Genomic DNA, 19603 nt, shown 5'->3' with positions numbered 1-19603 from the left:
CCTCTATTCCTCAATCCCTCCCTCCCTCAATTCCTTTCTCCAGACTTATATCCATCTCTCTCTCCCTCTACATCCCTCCCTCCCTCTATCACTCCCTCCCTCCTCCCTACCCACAAACACATATCCATCCATTTTCCATCCACATCTCTCTCTCCCTCCCTCCCTATATATCCCTTTCTCTCCTTCCCTCTCTTCTATCCTTCAATCCCTCCCTCCATATATTTATCCCTCTCTCTCTCTTTCCCTCTCTTCAATCCCTCCCTCCCTCTCTTCTATCCTTCAATCCATCCCTCCATCTATCCATCCCTCCATATACATATCCTTCTCCCTCTTTCTCTCCTTCCCTCTCTTCTATCCTTCAATCCCTCCCTCCATACAACAATCGAATTCTCTTTCTCTCCTCCTCTTTTCAATCCATCCCTCCATATACATATCCTTCTCCCTCTTTCTCTCCTTCCCTCTTTTCTCCTTCAATCCCTCCCTCCTTATATTTATCCCTCTCTCTCTTTCCCTCTCTTCAATCCCTCCCTCCCTCCTTCCACATATCTATCCATCTCTTTATCTCCTATCTCTCCTTCCCTCTTCTATCCTTCAACCCCTCCCTCCATATAACAATCGATCTCTCTCTCCTCCTCTCTTCAATCCATCCCTCCATATACATATCCTTCTCCCTCTTTCTCTCCCTCCCTCTCTTCCATCCTTCAATCTCTCCCTCCTTCCCTCCTTCCCTCCCTCCCTCCACCTATATAGCCCTCTTTCTCTCCCTCCCTCCCTTTGTCCATCCAGCGGGCGCCCGCTTGGAGGGCGGCGCAGCGAGGCCGGGGCGGGCCGGGCGGCTCCTCCTCCTCTTCCTCCTCCTCCTCCCGAAGGGCCGGCGGAAGATGGCGGCTCCCAGCGGCGACCCCTTCGCCTTCTGCCTGGAGGCGCCCCCCGGCCAAGCCCGCCGCGCCCTGGAGCTGCGCCTGACCGGCAGCGCCAAGGTGAGCCCGCAGCCCCGCCGGCATCTGCAACCGGGCGCCCGCAGCAACCGCAGCACCAGCCGCAGCCGCAGCGCCGGGCTGGGGGTTCCGGGTGGGCTGCCCTTCTTCCTATGGGGAGGGGAGGGAGGCTGGCCGGGTGGGGACGCCCCCGTCTCCCTGCCTGGGCTGCGGCCGGGGGCTCTGGCCACGTGCGCCCGCCCTGGGTCGTCTGAACCGGGCTGGAGCCAGCCAGCATTGGCTGCTTCCGCTGGGGCTGGAGGGGAGGGGGGTCTTTTTTGGGAGGGGGGTGGGGGGGGGAGAGACCCAATTGCTCCTCGATCCGTTGAGATCCTTGCCCGAGGGATCCCCAGGGGGAGGTTTTCCGGCCCACCAAGGAGGTTCCTGAGCTGCGTCTCCCTTCTGTCGATCGAGCGATCCATTCCTTATTAAGAGCCAGGCACAAGGGCAGATCGATCAGAATAGGAGCTGGAAGGGACCTCAGAGGTCTTCTAGTCCAACCCCTTGCTTATGCAGGAGGCCCTAGACCATTGCAATCAATCAATCAATGAAATAGAGCAGGAAGGGACCCGGGAGGTCTTCTAGTCCAACCCCCTGGTCATTCAGGAGGCCCTAGACCATTGCAATCAATCAATCAATCAATCAATCAATCAATTAAATAGAGCAGGAATTAAGAAACAAACTGCAGGGCAGTTTTTCTTAGCCTCATCCCTTCGAAGGTAGGTAGACTTCGATTCCCATAATTTGCAGAGTTGAGAGCCCAGTCATTTGAAAGCATGATGAGGACTAGAGAATTCTGGGAGTTGAAGTCCAAACATCTTAAAGCATCCACATCTGAAAACATGGCCCCCAAGTAGGTAACATACTGGCTGGGGAATGCTGGGAGTTGGAGTCCATATATCTTAAAGCACACTCCCTGGGGAATGCTGGGAGTTGGAGTCCATATATCTTAAAGCACACTCCCTGGGGAATGCTGGGAGTTGGAGTCCATATATCTTAAAGTACACTGGGGAATGCTGGGAGTTGGAGTCCATATATCTTAACATTCTCTGGCTGGGGATTTCTGGGAGTTGGAGTCCATCTATTTTAAAGCACACTGTCTGGGGAATGCTGGGAGTTGGAGTCCATATATCTTAACGCTGTCTGGCTGGGGATTTCTGGGAGTTGGAGTCCATATATCTTAAAGCATACCCTCTGGGGAATGCGGGGAGTCGGAATCTAACCCATCTTAAAGCTTGCTGCCTGGGGAATTGTGGGAGTTGAAGCCCTCCCATCTTCCAGGCTCCTTGGGGGGGAACGGTGGTCTGTTGGTCTTCTGTCTAAAAACGATGTTTTGGGGGGGGGGGGCAGCTGGTGGCCTTCCCCGAGTCAACCTCCCCCAGAGAACTAGCTGAGGCCTGATTTCTCCAGCTCATCCTCCCTCCACGTTTCCTGAATCTTCTCCTTCCTTTTCTCCACTTTAAAGGGCAAAGGGCTTTTTGCCACCCGAAACATCAAGAAAGGGGACACGATTTTCGTGGAGAAGCCCGTGGTGTCGGCTCAGTTCCTGTGGAACGCTTTGTATAAATACAGAGGTAAGTTGACCAGCGGCGGCAGCCTGTCCTGGCGGGCGTGGTGCATGTAGCGTGTGTCCCCCAGTCACGTGAGCGTGGTTTGGACACGCAGCAACTGGCCCACGTCAGTGACCCTTGCAGTGTCCCACCGTTGCGCTGTTGGCGTTTCTGGCCGCGGTGCCCTCTGAGCTGGGTGGTTTTCTTGGCAGGCGTTTCATGACCCAGCTAGGGAACATCATCAGGGCTGGGAGGGGGTGGGATTTGTAGAGAGCAGGAAGAGGAGGAAGATTTGGGGGTCCTTGGTGCTCTCTGAGCTTGGTGGTTTTCTTGCAGATGTTTCATGACCCAACTAGGGAACATCATCAGTGCTAGAAGGGAGGGGGGTTTGTGGAGAGGAAGAGGAGGAGGAGGAGGAGAAAGTGAGGAGGAAGAGGAGGAGGTGCAGGAGGACAAGGACGACTGTGGGGTCCTTGGTGCTCTCTGAGCTTGGTGGTTTTCTTGCAGATGTTTCATGACCCAACTAGGGAACATCATCAGTGCTAAAAGGGAGGGGGTTTTATGGCCGTGAATTCTTGTGCTAGCTTGGTTGTTTTCTTGCAGACATTTCTTGGCCCAACTAGGTAACCTCATCAGTGCGAGAAGGCGGTGGTGTGTGTGTGCTCTCTGTTTATATTCTCGGGCCTTGTCCTGTCAGTGTTGAGGGCAGGGTCCTTCTTTCCTTCTTGCTGGTTCCTTGGTCGGGAGATTCGTTTGTCCACTCACAGCAATTCTAACAAATCTTGGGAGGGGGAGTAAGAGTAGGAGGGAGGGCAGAAATGGGAGGAAGAGGGGGGAAGAAGAAAAGGGAAAGGAGAGGAGGTAAGAAGAAAGGAGAAAGGAGAGGAGGAAAGAAGAAGAGAAAGGAGAGGAGGAAAGAAGAAGAGAAAGGAGAGGAGGAAAGAAGAAAGGAGAAAGGAGAGGAGGAAAGAAGAAAGGAGAGGAGGAAAGAAGAAAGGAGAGGAGGAAAGGAGAAAGGAGAGGAGGAAAGAAGAAAGGAGAAAGGAGAGTAGGAAAGAAAAAAGGAGAAAGGAGAGGAGGAAAGAAGAAAGGAGAAAGGAGAGGAGGAAAGAAGAAAGGAGAAAGGAGAGGAGGAAAGAAGAAAGGAGAGGAGGAAAGAGAGAGAACTGAGAGGAGAAAGAGAAAGGAGAAAGGAGAGGAGGAAAGAAGAAAAGAGAAAGGAGAGGAGGAAAGAAGAAAGGAGAGGAGGATAGAAGAAATGAGAGGAGCCAAGGAGAAAGGAGACTGGAGAGGAGGAAAGGAGAAAGGAGAGGAGGAAAGAAGAAAAGAGAAAGGAGAGGAGGAAAGAAGAAAGGAGAGAGGAGGAAAGAAGGAAGGAAGGGAAGGAGAAAAGGAGAGGGAAGTGAGAAGAAGGGCTGTTGTAAAACAAGACAGATAGAAGGGATGGCAGCAAAGCAATCTCCATTGTGCTGTTCAGTTTTAGGGGAAAGAATGGAATCGTCGTAAATATTAAAAGATAACACCTAATATTACAATATCGATGAGAATGTATATTTGTAAAGGTACGTATGAGAACAAAAATAAAAAACTTTTTTTTCCCAAAAAGAAAAATCCTAACAAGTCTTCGGGGGGGGGGGGGATCTCCCCGCTTCCCTTTCAGCCTGTGACCACTGCTTACGAGCCCTGGAGATCGCCGAGGAAAATGCTCAGAGGCTGCTGGGAAGATTTCAGCCCCTTCCTCACCCGGAGAAATGCAGCATTCGAAAAGAGCTCCACCAGGGTTGTCCCAACTGCCAGGTAAGCCAGCATGGGCTCTCTGTGTGTGTTTGTGTGCCATTAAAAACAACAACTCATTGAGGGTCCTTTGCAACAGCAAAGTCTTATCATCAATCTCAGAGAGCACCAAGGACCCCACAGTTGTCCTCCTCCTCCTCCTCCCCCTCCTCATCTTCCTCCCTGCAAACCCCACTCCCCTTTGACTCTGATGACGTTCCCTAGTTGGGTCATGAAACGTCAGCAAGAAAACCACCAAGCTCAGAGAGTCACTAAGACCCTCCCTCCCTTCTAGCACTGATGATGTTCCCTAGTTCCCTAGTTGGGTCATGAAAACGTCTGCAAGAAAACCACCAAGCTCAGAGAGCACCAAGGACCCCACAGTCTTTTTCCCTCCTCCGCCTCCTCCTCCTCCTCCCCTCCTCCTCCTCCCGCAAACCTCCCTCCCTTCTAGCACTGATGATGTTCCCTAGTTGGGTCATGAAAACGTCCGCAAGAAAACCCCAAGCTCAGAGAGCACCAAGACCCCACAGCCCCTCCTCCTCTTCCTGCCTCCTTCCTCCTCCTCCTCTTCCTCGCCACAAAACCTCCCTCCCTTCTAGCACTGATGATGTTCCCTAGTTGGGTCAGAAACGTCTGCAAGAAAACCACCAGCTCAGAGAGCACCAAAGGGACCCCCACAGTCCTTTTCCCTTCCTCCCTCTCTCCTTCCTCCTCCCCTCCTCCTCCTACCTGCAACCCCCACTCCCTTCTAACTCTGATGATGTTACCTAGTTGGGTCATGAAACGTCTGCAAGAAAACTGCCTAGCTCAGAGAGCACTAAAGACCCCACAGTCCAAGCATGATGTACAAATTTTCTGTTTTGTGGGTAGCTCTCCACTTACTGCCATCCGTTTAGTGACCGTTTGAAGTTACAACAGGCCCTGGGAAAAAGTAACATAGGAGCCTTTTCTAAACTGAAGGCCGTCGCAGCCCCCCCGTGGTCATCAGATTCAGACGCTGGGCAACGGTGGCTCACTCAACTGTCTCTCTGAGCCACAGAAACGTTGGGCTCCCATGGTGGTCGTAAATCGAGGACTACCTGCATTGGTGGCGTGATTTTTCTTTGTTGCCTCCCAGGTGACCTACTGCAGCTCCGAGTGCCGTCAGGCCGCGTGGGACCAGTACCATCAGGTTCTCTGCCTGGGACCCTCCAAACAAGACCCCGATCACCCCCTCAACAAACTCCAGGAAGCTTGGAGGCAAGAGAGAGAGAGAGAGAGTGTTTGTGTGTGTTCAAAAGGAGATGCTTTGAAAAGCAGCTGCACAGTTCTTTCAAAAGGGCTTTTGTAGCAAATAGGATGGGATAGAGTAGAATAGAATAGAAATACAGAATGGAATAGAATAGAAAATAGAATAAAAATAGAGAATAGAGTAGAAAATAGAATAGAATAAAATAGAAAATAGAATAAAATAGAGAATAGACTAGAAAATAGAATAGAATAAAATAGAAAGAATAAAATAGAGAATAAAATAGGAAATAGAATAGAATAAAATAGAAAATAGAATAAAATAGAGAATAGACTAGAATAGATAATAGAATAGAAAATAGAATAAAATACAGAATAGACTAGAATAGAGAATAGAATAGAAAATAGAATAAAATAGAATAGAGAATAGAGAATAGACTAGAAAATTGAATAGAATAAAATAAAAAATAGAATAGAATAGAGAATAGAATAGGAAATAGAATAAAATAGAATAGAATAGAGAATAGAATAGAATAGAGAATAGAATAGAGAATAGAATAGAAAATAGAATAGAATAAAATAGAAAATAGAATAAAATAGAAAATAGAATGGAATAGAGAATAGAATAGAAAATAGAATACAATAAAATAGAAAATAGAAGAAAATAGAAAATAGAATAGAATAGAAAATAGTATAGTATAAATAGAATAGAGAATAGAATAGAAAAAGAACAGAACAGAAACAGAATAAGAATAGAATAAAATATTGGCCAAGGAATTTGCATCCATTGCGGAAGCGTACATACAAGCAAGAAGTGATCAATTAGGATCATATAATCATGAAATACAATAGATATTATCCGGGCGTCTTGCAAGGGGCTAGCCGGTCGCCATTCTGCGTTGCCTCTTGCAAAGCCGATCTGTGTGTCCTCCCTTTCTTTCTCCAAGGGGTTGGCTTAAAAGGTCCATTTTCTCTGTGGAATAGTCTGGAATTTCCCCTTCCTTCTCCCCTTTCTTTCCTGTCTAGGAACATCCACTACCCACCGGAGACTTCGAGCATCATGTTGATGGCCAGGATGGTGGCCACCGTCAAGCAGGTACGTCTGGGCCGGGCCCACCAGCAAGGACGGCGGGTTCCCTAGGCTAAGAATCCTGGGAGTACAGCTAGTCCTCGACTTACGACCACAGTTGAGGGCCCCCCCCAATTCCTGGGGCTGCTCAGTGAGACAGTTGTTTTAAGTTCCATTTCATGAAGCCATTTAGAGGTCATGAACTCCTTTTCTTGCAGACGAAAGACAAAGAGCGGTGGATCAAACTTTTTTCTCAGTTCTGCAATAAAACGGCCAACGAGGAAGAAGAGATCATCCACAAATTGCTAGGAGACAAATTTAAGGTCGGGACAACGATGAATCGGACAGTTTTTTTTCAAAAGAAGGAACATAGATGGCCATGGTTTGCTATCTCATCCTCCTTCCTTCCTTCCTTCCTTCCTTCCTTCCTTCCTTCCTTCCTTCCCTCCCTCCCTCCCTCCTTCCTTCCTTCCTTTCCTCTTCCTCCTCCTCCTCCTCTTCTTCTTCTTCCTCGTCCTCCTCCTCTTGTTCTTTCTCCTGTTCCTCTTTTTCCTCCTCTTTCTCTTCTTCTTCTTCTTCTCCTCCCTCCTCCTCTCTTCTTCTTTTCTTCTTCCTCTTCTCCTCCTAAACCCTATTTCCTTTGGTTTTGGCATGCCATATTGGCAGCCACTAGAATATAAAGAGAGAAAATTTCAGTTGGGGAAAGACATGGCTGCTTTAAAAAGTTTTAGTTAGGGAAAGACTTGGCTGCTTCAAAACGTTTCGGTTAGGGGAAAGACGTGGCTGTTTTAAAAAGTTTCAGTTGGGGAGAAGACGTGGCTTTTTTAAAAAGTTTCAGTTGGGGAGAAGACGTGGCTGTTTTAAAAAGTTGCGATTAGGGAAAAGACACGACTGTTTTAAAAAGTTTCAGTTAGGGAAAAGACGTGACTTTGAAAAAGTTTCACTAAAGACGTGGCTGTTTTAAAAAGTTTCGATTAGGAAAAAGACACAACTGTTTTTAAAAGTTTCAGTTAGGGAAAGGCGTGGCTGCTTTAAAAAGTTTTGGTTAGGGAAAAGATACGGCTGCTTTAAAAATGTTTCGGTTAGGGAAAGATGTGGCTGCTTTAAAGAGTTGGAAAGAAAATCTCTGTTCCAATTTCAAAGAATCTTTATGGTTGCAAGTGTGCGGTGTTGCACAGCCCTTCCGGGATACCTCTTGCTCTTTCTCGCTTTCCATCTGAACCCATAATGCCAAAAAGCGTATCTGGGTTAGTTCACTAACCAGGTTTCGTGTGGTGCAGATACAGTCGGTAAGACCGAGTTCCTTCTCCTTTCAGGGCCAGCTCGAAGTCCTACGGATGCTTTTCACGGAGGCCCTTTACGATGACCATCTCAGCAAGGTAAACCACACATCTGTCCGGCCATTGTAGGCCCCCTTCAACCAGATGTGCAGAAACTGTATAGATAATCCTTGATTTATGACCACATTTGAGTGCAAAATTTCCTCTGCTAACCAAGACAGTTAAGTGAATTTTGGCTTACCTTATGACCATCCTTGCCACCGTTGTTAAATGTATCCCTGCAGCTGTTCAGTTGCTAACACGGTTATTAAGTGAATCCGGCTTCCCCATTGCTGGTCAGAGGTTGCAAAAGGAGATCACATGACCCCAGGGCTCCACAACCGTCATAGGTACGAGTCAGTTGCCAAGCATCTGAATGTGGATCACATCACCCTGGGGAAACTGTAATGGTTATAAGTGAAAAAAGTTTATAATTCACATTTTTCAGTACTGTTCTAACTTCGGTCACTAAGCGAACTGTTTTAAGTCAATGACTACTTGTAATTTCATGACCTCAGACGTTTCATGGGAAGAGGAACACGGGTGGAATTAACCCAGGTGCTTCCTTCTAGGGAAATATCTTGGCCAGGATTTTGCAACTTCCATCAATTTAAGATTCTTTGGGGAAAAGCCATTTTTTGGATCCTTCCCCAGCTTGGAATGTATTTTTCTCAATCTTGGCCACTTGAAGATGTATGGACTTCAACTCCCAGAAATCCCCAGCCAGCATGCTTCACGTTGAGTGGAATTCTGGGAGTTGAAGTCCAGGTATTAGCTGGGAAATTCTGAAAGATGAAGGCCACATGTATCAGCTGAGGAATTGAAGGTCACAGGTGCTGACAGAGGAATTCTGGGAGTTGAAGTCCACATGTGCTGACAGGAATTCTGGGAGTTGAAGTCCACAAGTGCTGACAGGAATTCTGGGAGTTGAAGTCCACATGTGCTGACTGGGGAATTCTGGGAGTTGAAGTCCATATATGCCGACTGAGGAATTCTGGGAGTTGAAGTCCATATATGCTGACTGAGGAATTCTGGGAGTTGAAGTCCACATGTGCTGACAGGAATTCTGGGAGTTGAAGTCCATATATGCTGACTGAGGAATTCTGGGAGTTGAAGTCCACGTGTGCTAACAGGAATTCTGGGAGTTGAAGTCCATATATGCTGACTGAGGAATTCTGGGAGTTGAAGTCCACATGTGCTGACAGGAATTCTGGGAGTTGAAGTGCACAAGTGCTGACAGGAATTCTGGGAATTGAAGTCCATATATGCTGACTGGGGAATTCTGGCAGTTGAAGTCCACATGTGCTGACGGGGGAATTCTGGGAGTTGAAGTCCACATGTGCTGACTGGGGAATTCTGGGAGTTGAAGTCCACATGTGCTGACTGGGGAATTCTGGGAGTTGAAGTCCACATGTGCTGACTGGGGAATTCTGGGAGTTGAAGTCCACATGTGCTGACAGGAATTCTGGGAGTTGAAGTCCACATGTGCTGACAGGAATTCTGGGAGTTGAAGTCCACAAGTGCTGACAGGAATTCTGGGAGTTGAAGTCCACATGTGCTGACTGGGGAATTCCGGGAGTTGAAGTCCACATGTGCTGACAGGAGTTTTGGGAGTTGAAGTCCACAAGTGCTGATAGGAATTCTGGGAGTTGAAGTCCACATGTGCTGACTGGGGAATTCTGGGAGTTGAAGTCCACATGTGCTGACAGGAATTCTGGGAGTTGAAGTCCACAAGTGCTGACAGGGGAATTCTGGGAGTTGAAGTCCACAAGTGCTGACAGGGGAATTCTGGGAGTTGAAGTCCACATGTGCTGATAGGAATTCTGGGAGTTGAAGTCCACATGTGCTGACTGGGGAATTCTGGGAGTTGAAGTCCACATGTGCTGACTGGGGAATTCCGGGAGTTGAAGGCCACCTATCTGAAAGTTGCCGCTCTTGAAGACATGAAATGTGTCTCGGCTGTTGCTTGTGCCATTCTCCGAAAACCTTCCCATGAAAAACTTAGCCGTTTTCCCCATATCACGTAGAACTCAGTTTAAACAGTTTAAGCTTTGTGCAAATAGTACAAATTATCACGGTGAGCTGGAGGGATATGAACTCGGCACATTTTGCACCTCCCCGATGTGTACAATTCTCTTTTTATCTCCTACAGTGGTTTTCTCCCGAAGGTTTTCGATCCTTGTTTGCCCTGGTTGGGACCAATGGACAAGGCATAGGGACGAGGTAAGTCAAGCATATCAATTTAATAGCTGCAGGCATTCCTCGACTTACGACCATTCATTTAGTGACTGTTCAAAGTTATGACGGCACTGAAAAAAAGTGACCCCATGACCGTTTTCCATACTTACGACCGTTGCAGCATCCCCGTGGTCACGGGATCAAAATTTGGCAACCGACTCATATTTATGACGGTCTCCTTGTTCTGGGGACACGCGATCCCCTTTGGCAACCTTCTGGATACCAAAGTCGATGGGGAAACCGTAGTCGCGTAACAGCCGCGTCACTACCTCAACACCTGCAGCGATTCGCTTAAGGGCCGTGGCAAGAATGGTCGTCCAGTCGGGCTGAAACTCACGTAGCAAATGTCTCGCTTAGCAACAGAAATCTGGGGCTCCATTGTGGTCGTACGTCGAGGACTACCTATTCCGTATAGGTTGCGGTCCTAAACGTTGTGTGTTGTTCTAAAGGGCTCCAGTTGGCTTGTGTGCTGCACCCATTCCACGTGATGTCGTAGTCCAGTGATGGCGAAGCTTTTTCTTACGGCGTGCCAAAATAGCGCATGCGTACAAGCGTGTGCCCACTCAATCTCCCTGCCCAACTGCGCATGCCCGCACGACCCCTCCACAGGGTCCGGAGGCTTTCCTGAAACCTGCGAAGGGCGAAAACGGCCTCACCTGGCCCTCCGGAAATGTGAAAAATCAGCTGGCCAGCGCCGGGAGCAGGCAGCTAGTATGCCACTCAATATGGCTCTGCGTGCCACTTGTGGCACCATTCCATAGGTTGGCCATCACGGTGGTATTCTGTTGGTGTCAATTATTAATTCAGAAGAATTATTCATCCTTCTTAAGGTTATGGGGCTGGTGGAGGGAATAGTTCAGTGGTGGGTTCCGGGCGGTACGGCTGTACCTGTAGTAGGCAGTAGCAGCGGCCATCGTACCGGTACGGTGGATCCTTTGGCCCACCCGCCTGCCCGCTTTCCTTACCTGTTTTTTTAAACAACCGGGCCAATTGCAGAAGCGCGCCCAGTGTTTGACGCCTGTGTGACCCCCGCCGAGCAGCTGGGTGTCGCAAGGCGGTGGTGTGCACATGGGTGCGCAGAGCGCATGCTCGGCAAGGCCGGCCGGCCCCGTGCACAGCGTACCGGTTGCGACGGGAGCCGGAACTCACCACTGGAATAGTTGTAGCCCCAAAGAAACGGAGGGCAGGTTGAGACTCTTAACCCCAATTGGGCTTTGCTTCTCTCCCCCCTGCCCCCCGCCCCAGCTCTCTGAGCCAGTGGGTCCGTGCCTGCGACGCTCTGGAGCTCCCGCCGCAAGAACGGGAGCAGCTGGACGCTTTCATCGATCAGCTGTACAAGGACATCGAGAAAGGTGGGTCCGATGTGGAGATGACCAGCCCCTCGGAGGAGGTCCTTGCTGGGTGAGGGGAGGGGGATGGATGGGGAGGGTGGGAAGGCTTGATGGGTCTTTGGGGGCAGGGGGCTTCCATGGGAGTTCAGGAAATTGGGGAGAACGCGCCCGACGTTGGGGAGGACGACGATGGGGTAGCATGACCAATTCTTCCGGTCTGGAAGTGTTAGTGAAGACCCTGTAGGTCAGAGGTTGAAGTGCTAATGAGAAGATCTCAAGGAGGGGATCAAATCTTCCTTCCATCCCTCCATCCCTCCCTCCCATCTATCTCCTTCCTTCCTCTCTCCCGTCATCCCACCTTTCATCTCCTTCCTTTCACTCTTTCCTACCTTCCTCTTTTCCTTCCATCCTTCCTCCCTCCCAACCCTCTCTCCCTCCTCCCCTCCCCTTCCCTCCCTCCTCCCTCCCTTCCATCTATCTCCTTCCTTTCTTTCCCCCTTCATCCCACCTACCATTCCTTCCTTTCTCTCTTTCCTACCTTCCTCTTTTCCTTCCATCCTCCCTCCCTCCCCACCATCTCTCCCTCCTCCCCTCCCTCTCCTTCTTCCCTCCCTCCCCCTTCCTCCCTCCCTCCCCCTCCCTCCCTCCCCCTCCTATCCTCTCTCCCTTCCTCCCTCCCTTCCATCTCTCCCTCTTTTCCTTCCACTCATCCATCCATCCTCCCTCCCATCCTCCCTCTCCCTTCCTTCTATCCACCCTCCCAACCCTCCCCCTTCCATCTCTCCCTCCCTTCCTCTTTTCCTTCCATCCACCCCCCACCAACCTTCCTCCTATCCTTCCTTCCTTCCTTCCTTTATTCTCCCTGATTTCCTTCCCTTCCTCCCCCCTCTTCTTTTCTTTCTCTCTCACTCCCTTCCCTCTCTTCTGTCCTAATTTCTCCTTCCTTCCTTCCTTCCTTCCTTCCTTTTTTCTCCTACCCTCCATCCCTCCTCCCATCTGTCTCCCTCCCTCCCCTTCCCAGCCAGGCCAAAACAGTCCATCCTGTACATCTATAAGGGATCTATAAGGCCCTCCATCCCTCCTCACCCTTCAGAGGTACAGATAAATTCCCTAATTCCCAGGGGCGGCCACGAACACGGGACACTTGTCCAGCACCCCCAAATGTGGTGACACGACCACATGAAGGGGGAGGGGGGGCAAGCGGTCAGAACTTTCGAACTGGGCTTTTAAGTACCTTTGTGGTGGGGGTGGGGAATCTGTCGTAACTTGGAAGGGTCGCTAAGTGACCGGTCGTAGGTCGAACTGCTCTCTGTAGTTCTTGATCTCCTCTTGAGGGTCTCTGGGTGGGCTTTTGAGCCTGGCGATTCCACGCCCCTTCCAGGCCCATTCAGACTCACGATCCTCGCTCAGCGTCCACCTTCTCTTACCGTCTGTCTCGGTCTCTTTGACTTTAGAGACTGGGGACTTCCTGAACTGCGAAGGCTCCGGACTCTACGTCCTCCAGAGTTGCTGTGAGTACCGCGAAGCGGATCTCGTGGCCCCGGGGTCTCCACTCCCCCCTACCCCCGGAACCGGAACCGGTCCGCTGATCCAGACGACAGCTTTCTCTGCTCCTCCTTGCAGGCAACCACAGCTGTCTTCCCAATGCCGAGGCCTCCTTCCCGGATAACAATTTCGTCCTGCATTTGACTGCAGTGGAAGACATCCACCAGGGGGAGGTGAGACAGGTCGACAGAGCACGGGTGGAATTCCCACGCTTCCCCTTCCCGCCCCGTTTGTCCCTCCCCGGCTGCCTTGGCAGTTGCTCCTTTGGTAGCTTTGCCGTCAGTCGGTGCAATTGCGGTTTTTGTCCACGCAGGAGATCTGCATCAGCTACCTAGACTGTTGCCAGAGAGAACGGAGCCGACACAGCCGGTGCAAAATCCTACAGTGAGTAATGAGGGTCTGTCCGTTTGTCTGTCTGTCTGTCTCTCTCTCACACACACACACACACCTACCTATCAGGCTACGTCTGTCTCTCATTTTCTCTCTATCTGCCTATTTCTGTCTTACTATCTACAGTATATCTATATCTACTTACCTACCCACCTTCCTTCCTCTCTCTTCTCTGTCTGTCTGTCTCTCTCTCTGCCTATGTCTGTCCCTTTTTTCTCTCTCTCTAGGCCTATCATCTATTTCTATCATTATCTATATCTACCTATTTACGCCCTCCCTCTCTCTCTATGTCTCTGTCTGTCTGTCTGTCTACCTTCCTACCTACCTCTCTATCTAATCTACCTACTTATCTATATCATCTATCTATCTATCTCAGCCTATGTCTGTCCCTTTTTCTCTCTGTTCTTATATCTGATTATCTATTATCTATTTCTATCATTATCTATATCTACCTACCTACATGCCTCTCCCTCTCTCTCTCCCTTTCTCCTATCTTTCTTTCTATCTATCTATCTATCTATCTATCTATCTATCTATCTATCTATACCTACTTATCTCTCTCTCTCATCTACCTACTTATCTATATCGATCTACATCAACACTGAGAACACCTTTATCTATAATCTCTCTCTTGTCTCTCACTCTCTCAATTTCCCTCTCTTTCTATCTATCTGTCATAACTCTCTATCAAGTAAAGTGACCAGCCATGGAGTCCAAGCCTGCCTGTAATTCCCAGCAAATCTTCGGTCTCGTGAAAGTTCTCCCATCTTTCTCTCTCTCTCTCTCCTCCTCCTGCACCCCCTTCCCAAACCCCCTAGGGAAAACTACTTGTTCATCTGCTCCTGCCCCAAGTGCCTGGCCCAAGCCGAGGATCCCGACGTCACATCAGAGGAGGAAGAGGAGGAAGAAGCTGAAGGGGAGCCGGATGGAGCCGAGTTGGAAGACGAGATGACAGACGTTTGATTTGGGCTCTGGGGTGGGAGGAAGAGGCAGGTAGGGAGGGGTGGAATAGGGGGCACCTCTAGAGCCCTGGGACTGTGGTGGGATACAGCATCCTGGTCAGGTGGTGGCTCGGGAGGACGTGGGTTGGGGAGGATATGGGGTGGTCAGGATATGGGGAACAAAGCAACCTCCGTATTCATTCTCACGACCCACACGGTGCCGAGGAAGAAGTCAATGGGCGTGGGTGCCCCCTGCCTCCCCTCCCCAACCTGGTGGAGTGCAGAAGATCTGGGCGTCCATTTCCAACCAACCAGGATTCACCAAACCCTCTGTGCCCTAACCAGGTTTTGCATCTAGTCGGTGGGACAGTATTTGCCTTAAGGATGTGAGAATCCAATCCCAGCTCCGATCCGCAGCTCTCGGCCTTCACAGGAGAAGAGAAGCAGAGAAACCTGATTTTGTGTCCAGCTGCCCCTCGACTTATGACCACTGACCACTAAATTTCTGTCGTTCCGCAAGGCATTTTGCCAAGCAGAGTTTGCGCCCGTTCGGATGAATCTTCTTGCCTTGCTCCGTTGTTAAGCGAACCATTTGCCATTGATAAGCCAGTCTCCCGGGATCGTTAAGCGAATCCGGCTTCCCCCTTTGTCAGAAGGTCGCAAAACTGGACATAGCAATGGTCATAAAGATGAAAAAGTTGCCAAGCGTCCGAATTTTCATCCCGTGGGGATGCTTGAAAAGTCATAGCCGCCAAAAAAACGGTCTGAAGTCAATTTATCAGGGCTGTGGTCGCTTCCGTCACTAACCGAAGTGGTCGTAAGTCGAAGATTATGTATCTCTCCTCTCTCTGCTTCACCTGTGGTCTCCTGCTATGCAAAACAGCCTGAAAATATCGGAGGTGCATTTCAAGATGGCTGGGCTGGGTGTTTTTTTTTGGGGGGGGGGCAGACCCACAGGCCTAGCTCAAAAATCCCACGGGGCATGTACACCCCTCCCCATTCCCCCAAGCAGGCTGGGTTGATTCTTGCTACCAGAATCCGAACCCTGTACCCGAGTTCGCTTGGCCTGCTGCCACCTGTTTTCGCCTCCCTACATTTCCCCGGCAGACCAGTTGGGACGCCTGACCGTCGTTAATCCTCGTTTTCGTCTCGTCTGCTGTCCTGACCCGGGATTGTGAGAACGATAGTTCGCCGTTTCGTCCATTCGCGCTCCTTCCGACTAATTTTTGTAATTCTATGCAAATCTCTTCGCCTCCTTCAATACACAAAAGATTTGCTTCGGTTTGGCTTGGTTTCCTTTTTCGTCTCCGGACCTCGTGTTAGGAATCATGCTTATAGGAAGTCCTCAACTTCTGACCGTAATTGAGCCTAAACATTTCCGCCGCTAAGGGAGACGGTGGTTAAAGTGGGTTTGGCCCCATTTTGCGAATTTTCACGACACGCTCGTTAAGGGGCGATGGTCATAAGGTTGAGAACCGGTCACAAGTCCCCACTTTTCGGTGTCAAACCGTCACTGAACAAACGCTCGTAAGATGAAGACTTCCTATACCGGTAGTCCTCGACTTATAACAATTGAGCCCAAAATGTGTTGCCAAGCGAGGCAGTTGTTAAGTAAGTTTTTGAATTTTGCCCCATTTTACAAACTTTCATGACCCACTTCTCATGGGGCGACGGTCGTTAAGTGTGACAACCGATCAAAACTCCTTTTTTCTGGTGCCATTGCAATGTCATACGGTCGAGAACATCCAATGCAGGTTGTCCTTGAATTACGGCCACAATTGAGCCCAAAATTTATCCTGCTAAGTGAGACAATTAAGTGAGTTTTGCCTCATTTTATGACTTTTGTCGTCATGGTTTTTAAGTGAATCACTGCAGTCCTTCCGTTAGTAACACGGTTGTTAAGCGAATCGGGCTTCCCCTTTGACTTTGATTGTCAGAAGGTCGCAAAAAGGGATCATAGGACCCCAGGAGACTGCAACCGTCATAAATATGAGGCAGTAGCCAAGGCTCTGAATTTTGATTGTGTGCAATCATAGGGATGTGCAATGGGGCCTAAGTGTCAAAAATGGTGCCGTTATAACTTTGAAATGTCACTAAATGAACAGTTATAAGTCAAGGACTTGTAATAAAGATGGGATTAAAAAAAATCGAATGAATAAATAAAAGTAATTAATAAATAACACATCTAGCAAGCAGAGACCCAAAGAGATGGAGAGGCGGGGGGGATTTTGATTTTAATTGGGGGGGGGGGGTCGCATGCCACAAATTGGCAAAAGGGCAAAACACACCAATTCCTCGGCCAGTTCCTGGTGATCGCACGGAAAACCTCCGTTTCTTCTCCAAATGAGAATTCTTTTTTTTCTCCTCTTTTCTGTTCTTTCTTTCTCCTTCCATTCTTCCTTCCCACATTTTTCTCTCTATATCTTTCCTTCCGTCCTGCTTCCTTGTCTTCCTTTTCCCATCTCTCTCCCTTCCTTCCTTTCTCCCTCCATTCCTTCCTTTCTATCTCCCTCTGCCCTCTCTTTCTCTTTCTTTTTCTTCTTCCTTCCTCTCCCTTTCTGCATTTTTCTCTCTCTGCTTCCTCTTTCTTTCCTCCCCTCTTCCTTCTCTTCCTTTCTCCCTCTACCCTTTCTTTCCTTTTTCTTTTCCTTGTCTTTCTTTCCTCCATCCCTCCCTCCCTACAATTTTCTGCTTCCTTTCTTTCCCTCCTTCCTTCTCTTCCTTTTCCCATCTATCTCTCCTTCCTTCCTTTTTCCCTTCTTTTCTTCCTCTGCCCTTCCTTCCTTCCCGTCCCTTTTCCTTCCTCTACGTTCCTACAATTTTCTCTCTCTCCTTCCTTTCTTTTCTTCTCCCTTTCTCCCTCTGTCCACCCTTTCTTTTCCTTCCTTCCTTCCTTTCACTACATTTTTCTCTGCTTCCTCTTTCCTCTTCCTTTCTTCTCTTCTGTAAGCCGCCCGGAGTCCTTCGGAATTGGGTGGCCTATAAATAAAATTAAACCTTAAAAAATTAAACCTTAAACCTCTTCCTTTTCCCATCTATCTCTTTCCTTTCTTCCTTTCTCCCTCCCTCTGCCCTTCCTTTCTTCCCTTTTTCTTTTCCTTCCTCTCCCTACATTTTTCTCTCTCTGCTTCCTCTTTTCCTTCCTTCTTTTCCCATCTATCTCCATCCTTCCTTCCTTAGAAATTTTCCACAGAAAATTCCATTGTTCTTAAGTTGAGGGCGGCCTGCACTGCTCTCTGATCCTTCCGAGCATCTGTCAGGCTTATTGAATTGGGGGTGGGTGGGTTGACCCCCTTAAACCTGGTTAGGGTAAAGTACCAACCTAGGAAAAGCAGCTGAAGCTATACAACACACACACACACAGACACAAAACCGGGCTTAGTCCTTGCCATCCAGTCTCTGTCCTTAATGCACCCAACATTAAACCACAGTTTGTTTTGGGTGAATTCAGATGCCGTCGGCCACAAAACCACCATGGTATGAATTGCATGGCCTCTTTAATCCACCCCCCACCCCCCAAAATGTCCATCTGCTTAAAAAATTGGCCAGGTTGGCATCTGGGTTTAAAACAAGGAGCTCCTTAAATGCCCCTTGCCGTTGAGACCCCAGAACTCAACGGGAGGCGAGGACAGGCAAAGGGTCAGACCTAACATTTCGTGGTTCTCCTGGATTTGAGAAAAGCTGGTAACCACCATCGCTAGCAATCCCACCCCACCCCACCCCGGAAGAGCTATCCAGGTTTCCTATTTGGTCCTCAAGATTGCCAGACCGCTCCCAATGTCTGCTCTCTGGGCCAAACCAAAACAAAAAAACGAAGCTATCCAGAGGACGCAATCCGGTCAGTTTCCCTTCATCAACACACGAGATCTTCCCGTGGTCCCCATCAGCTGCCGGACTGGGTGAAACGGTCGATTCCTTTGTAGGTCGTCATTATCCTTTCGGTCGAGTTCTGGGACTCCACGGCTCCCTTTCTTTCTGTGCTACCAAAAGATCCCCGGACGCTGGAGGAAGTCGGAAGTCGGGACGCTGCTGGCGTTAACCGGGATGGAGATCACGGCCCAAGGGAGCCCGTGCTGTTCCAGAGAGCGGCGGATCCTGTACCTGGACGAAAATAAGGCAACGGGGGGAGGAAGGGGGGTTATTTATTTATTCTTTATTTTATTTAGAGCATTTTATTTTTTTATCTTTTTTCCCCAAAGATTTTTTTTTTAAAAAATAAGATTTTATTGGTAAAAAGAAAATACAACATCCATAACTTGTAAAAAACAATACAACTACATTTCAAGATATTCCCATACTATCAAATCATTATAAACATCAAAGGTTAGGTATCTTATTCCTTCCCTCCCTCTTCTCTTCCCTCATTTCTTCTTTTCCATACCCTTTTCTTCCCTCCCCCCCTTACTTCCTTCTCCCCTGCCTTCCCTCCTTTCTTTTCTCCTTTCCTCCTTTCCTTCCCCCTCCTTTCCCTCCCTCGATCCCCCCTCCTTCTCACATACCTTCCCTCCTTCCCTTCCTCTTTCCCTCCTCCTTCCTTTTCTCTTAATCTCCCTCCTTTCCTCCCTCCTTCCTTCCTTCCTTCCTTTCAACTCTCCTTCTCTCTTTCTTTCCCTCCCTCTTTCCCTCTTTACTACCCTCTCCTCTTCCCTCCCTCCTTCCTCCCCCAGTTTCTTCTCTTTCTTCTCTCCTTTCTTCCCACCTCCTTTCCCTTCTCTTCTTTCTCTTCCTCCTCTTTATCCTTCCCCCCTTCTTCTGCCTTTCCTGTTCCTCTCCTTTCTCCTCTCCATCCTGACTTCCCTACTTTTTTCCCCAAAGATTTTTATTAACAAACATGTAAAATACACGCACACACAGAAGTTAGACGTACAGCACATTTATACAACACAGTACGAAGAGGAACGTCCTGTTTTTTATAATAGCAATCAATCGATACCGCTCACCTTATATTATTTCCCCTTCTATTGTATTTCATTTGGATTTCGCCATTTCTCAACCCTCTTATTTTACTCATAACTATTATTTTGGAGTTTTGTTATATTCTTTCATAGATTTTTGTTTCTTTCCTCCGTCCCCCTATACCATTTATCCCATATCTGGTGGAATTCTGATTCTTCCTTTCCCTGGATTTCTTTAGTTAGTTTTATCCATTTCGGCACAGTCCATAATCTTTCTTATTATTTCATCTTCGCTTGGGATTAATTTGTTTTTCCATTTCTGGGCAAAGGCAATCCTCGCCGCCC

General features: G+C 48.7%; 2 protein-coding genes across 2 annotated transcripts in view; one reads left to right on the top strand and one right to left on the bottom strand.

Moving 5' to 3' along the window:
• Positions 1-852: 852 nt before the first annotated feature.
• SMYD5 (SMYD family member 5) lies at positions 853-15646 on the top strand. The gene is made up of 13 exons (XM_032238299.1): positions 853-980; positions 2443-2551; positions 4188-4324; positions 5421-5542; positions 6557-6626; positions 6818-6922; positions 7916-7978; positions 10071-10141; positions 11402-11508; positions 12942-12998; positions 13111-13205; positions 13346-13416; positions 14241-15646. The coding sequence occupies exons 1-13, from the start codon at positions 882-884 to the stop codon at positions 14383-14385; spliced, it is 1251 nt and encodes a 416-aa protein (XP_032094190.1). The 5' UTR covers positions 853-881; the 3' UTR covers positions 14386-15646.
• A 1825-nt stretch (positions 15647-17471) lies between these two features.
• Positions 17472-19603, bottom strand: part of PRADC1 (protease associated domain containing 1) — a 12749-nt gene continuing 10617 nt past the window's right edge. Inside the window, exon 5 of the mRNA XM_032238294.1 lies at positions 17472-18464. Coding sequence (XP_032094185.1) covers positions 18344-18464 — 121 coding nt within the window. The 3' untranslated portion in view covers positions 17472-18343. The remainder of the gene's footprint in view (positions 18465-19603) is intronic.

Source organism: Thamnophis elegans, unplaced genomic scaffold (genome assembly GCF_009769535.1).
Source record: "Thamnophis elegans isolate rThaEle1 unplaced genomic scaffold, rThaEle1.pri scaffold_101_arrow_ctg1, whole genome shotgun sequence".
Taxonomy (NCBI): Eukaryota; Metazoa; Chordata; class Lepidosauria; order Squamata; family Colubridae; genus Thamnophis; species Thamnophis elegans.
The sequence above is the reverse complement of the archived record's forward strand: the minus strand, read 5'-3'. Positions and strand labels throughout refer to the sequence as shown.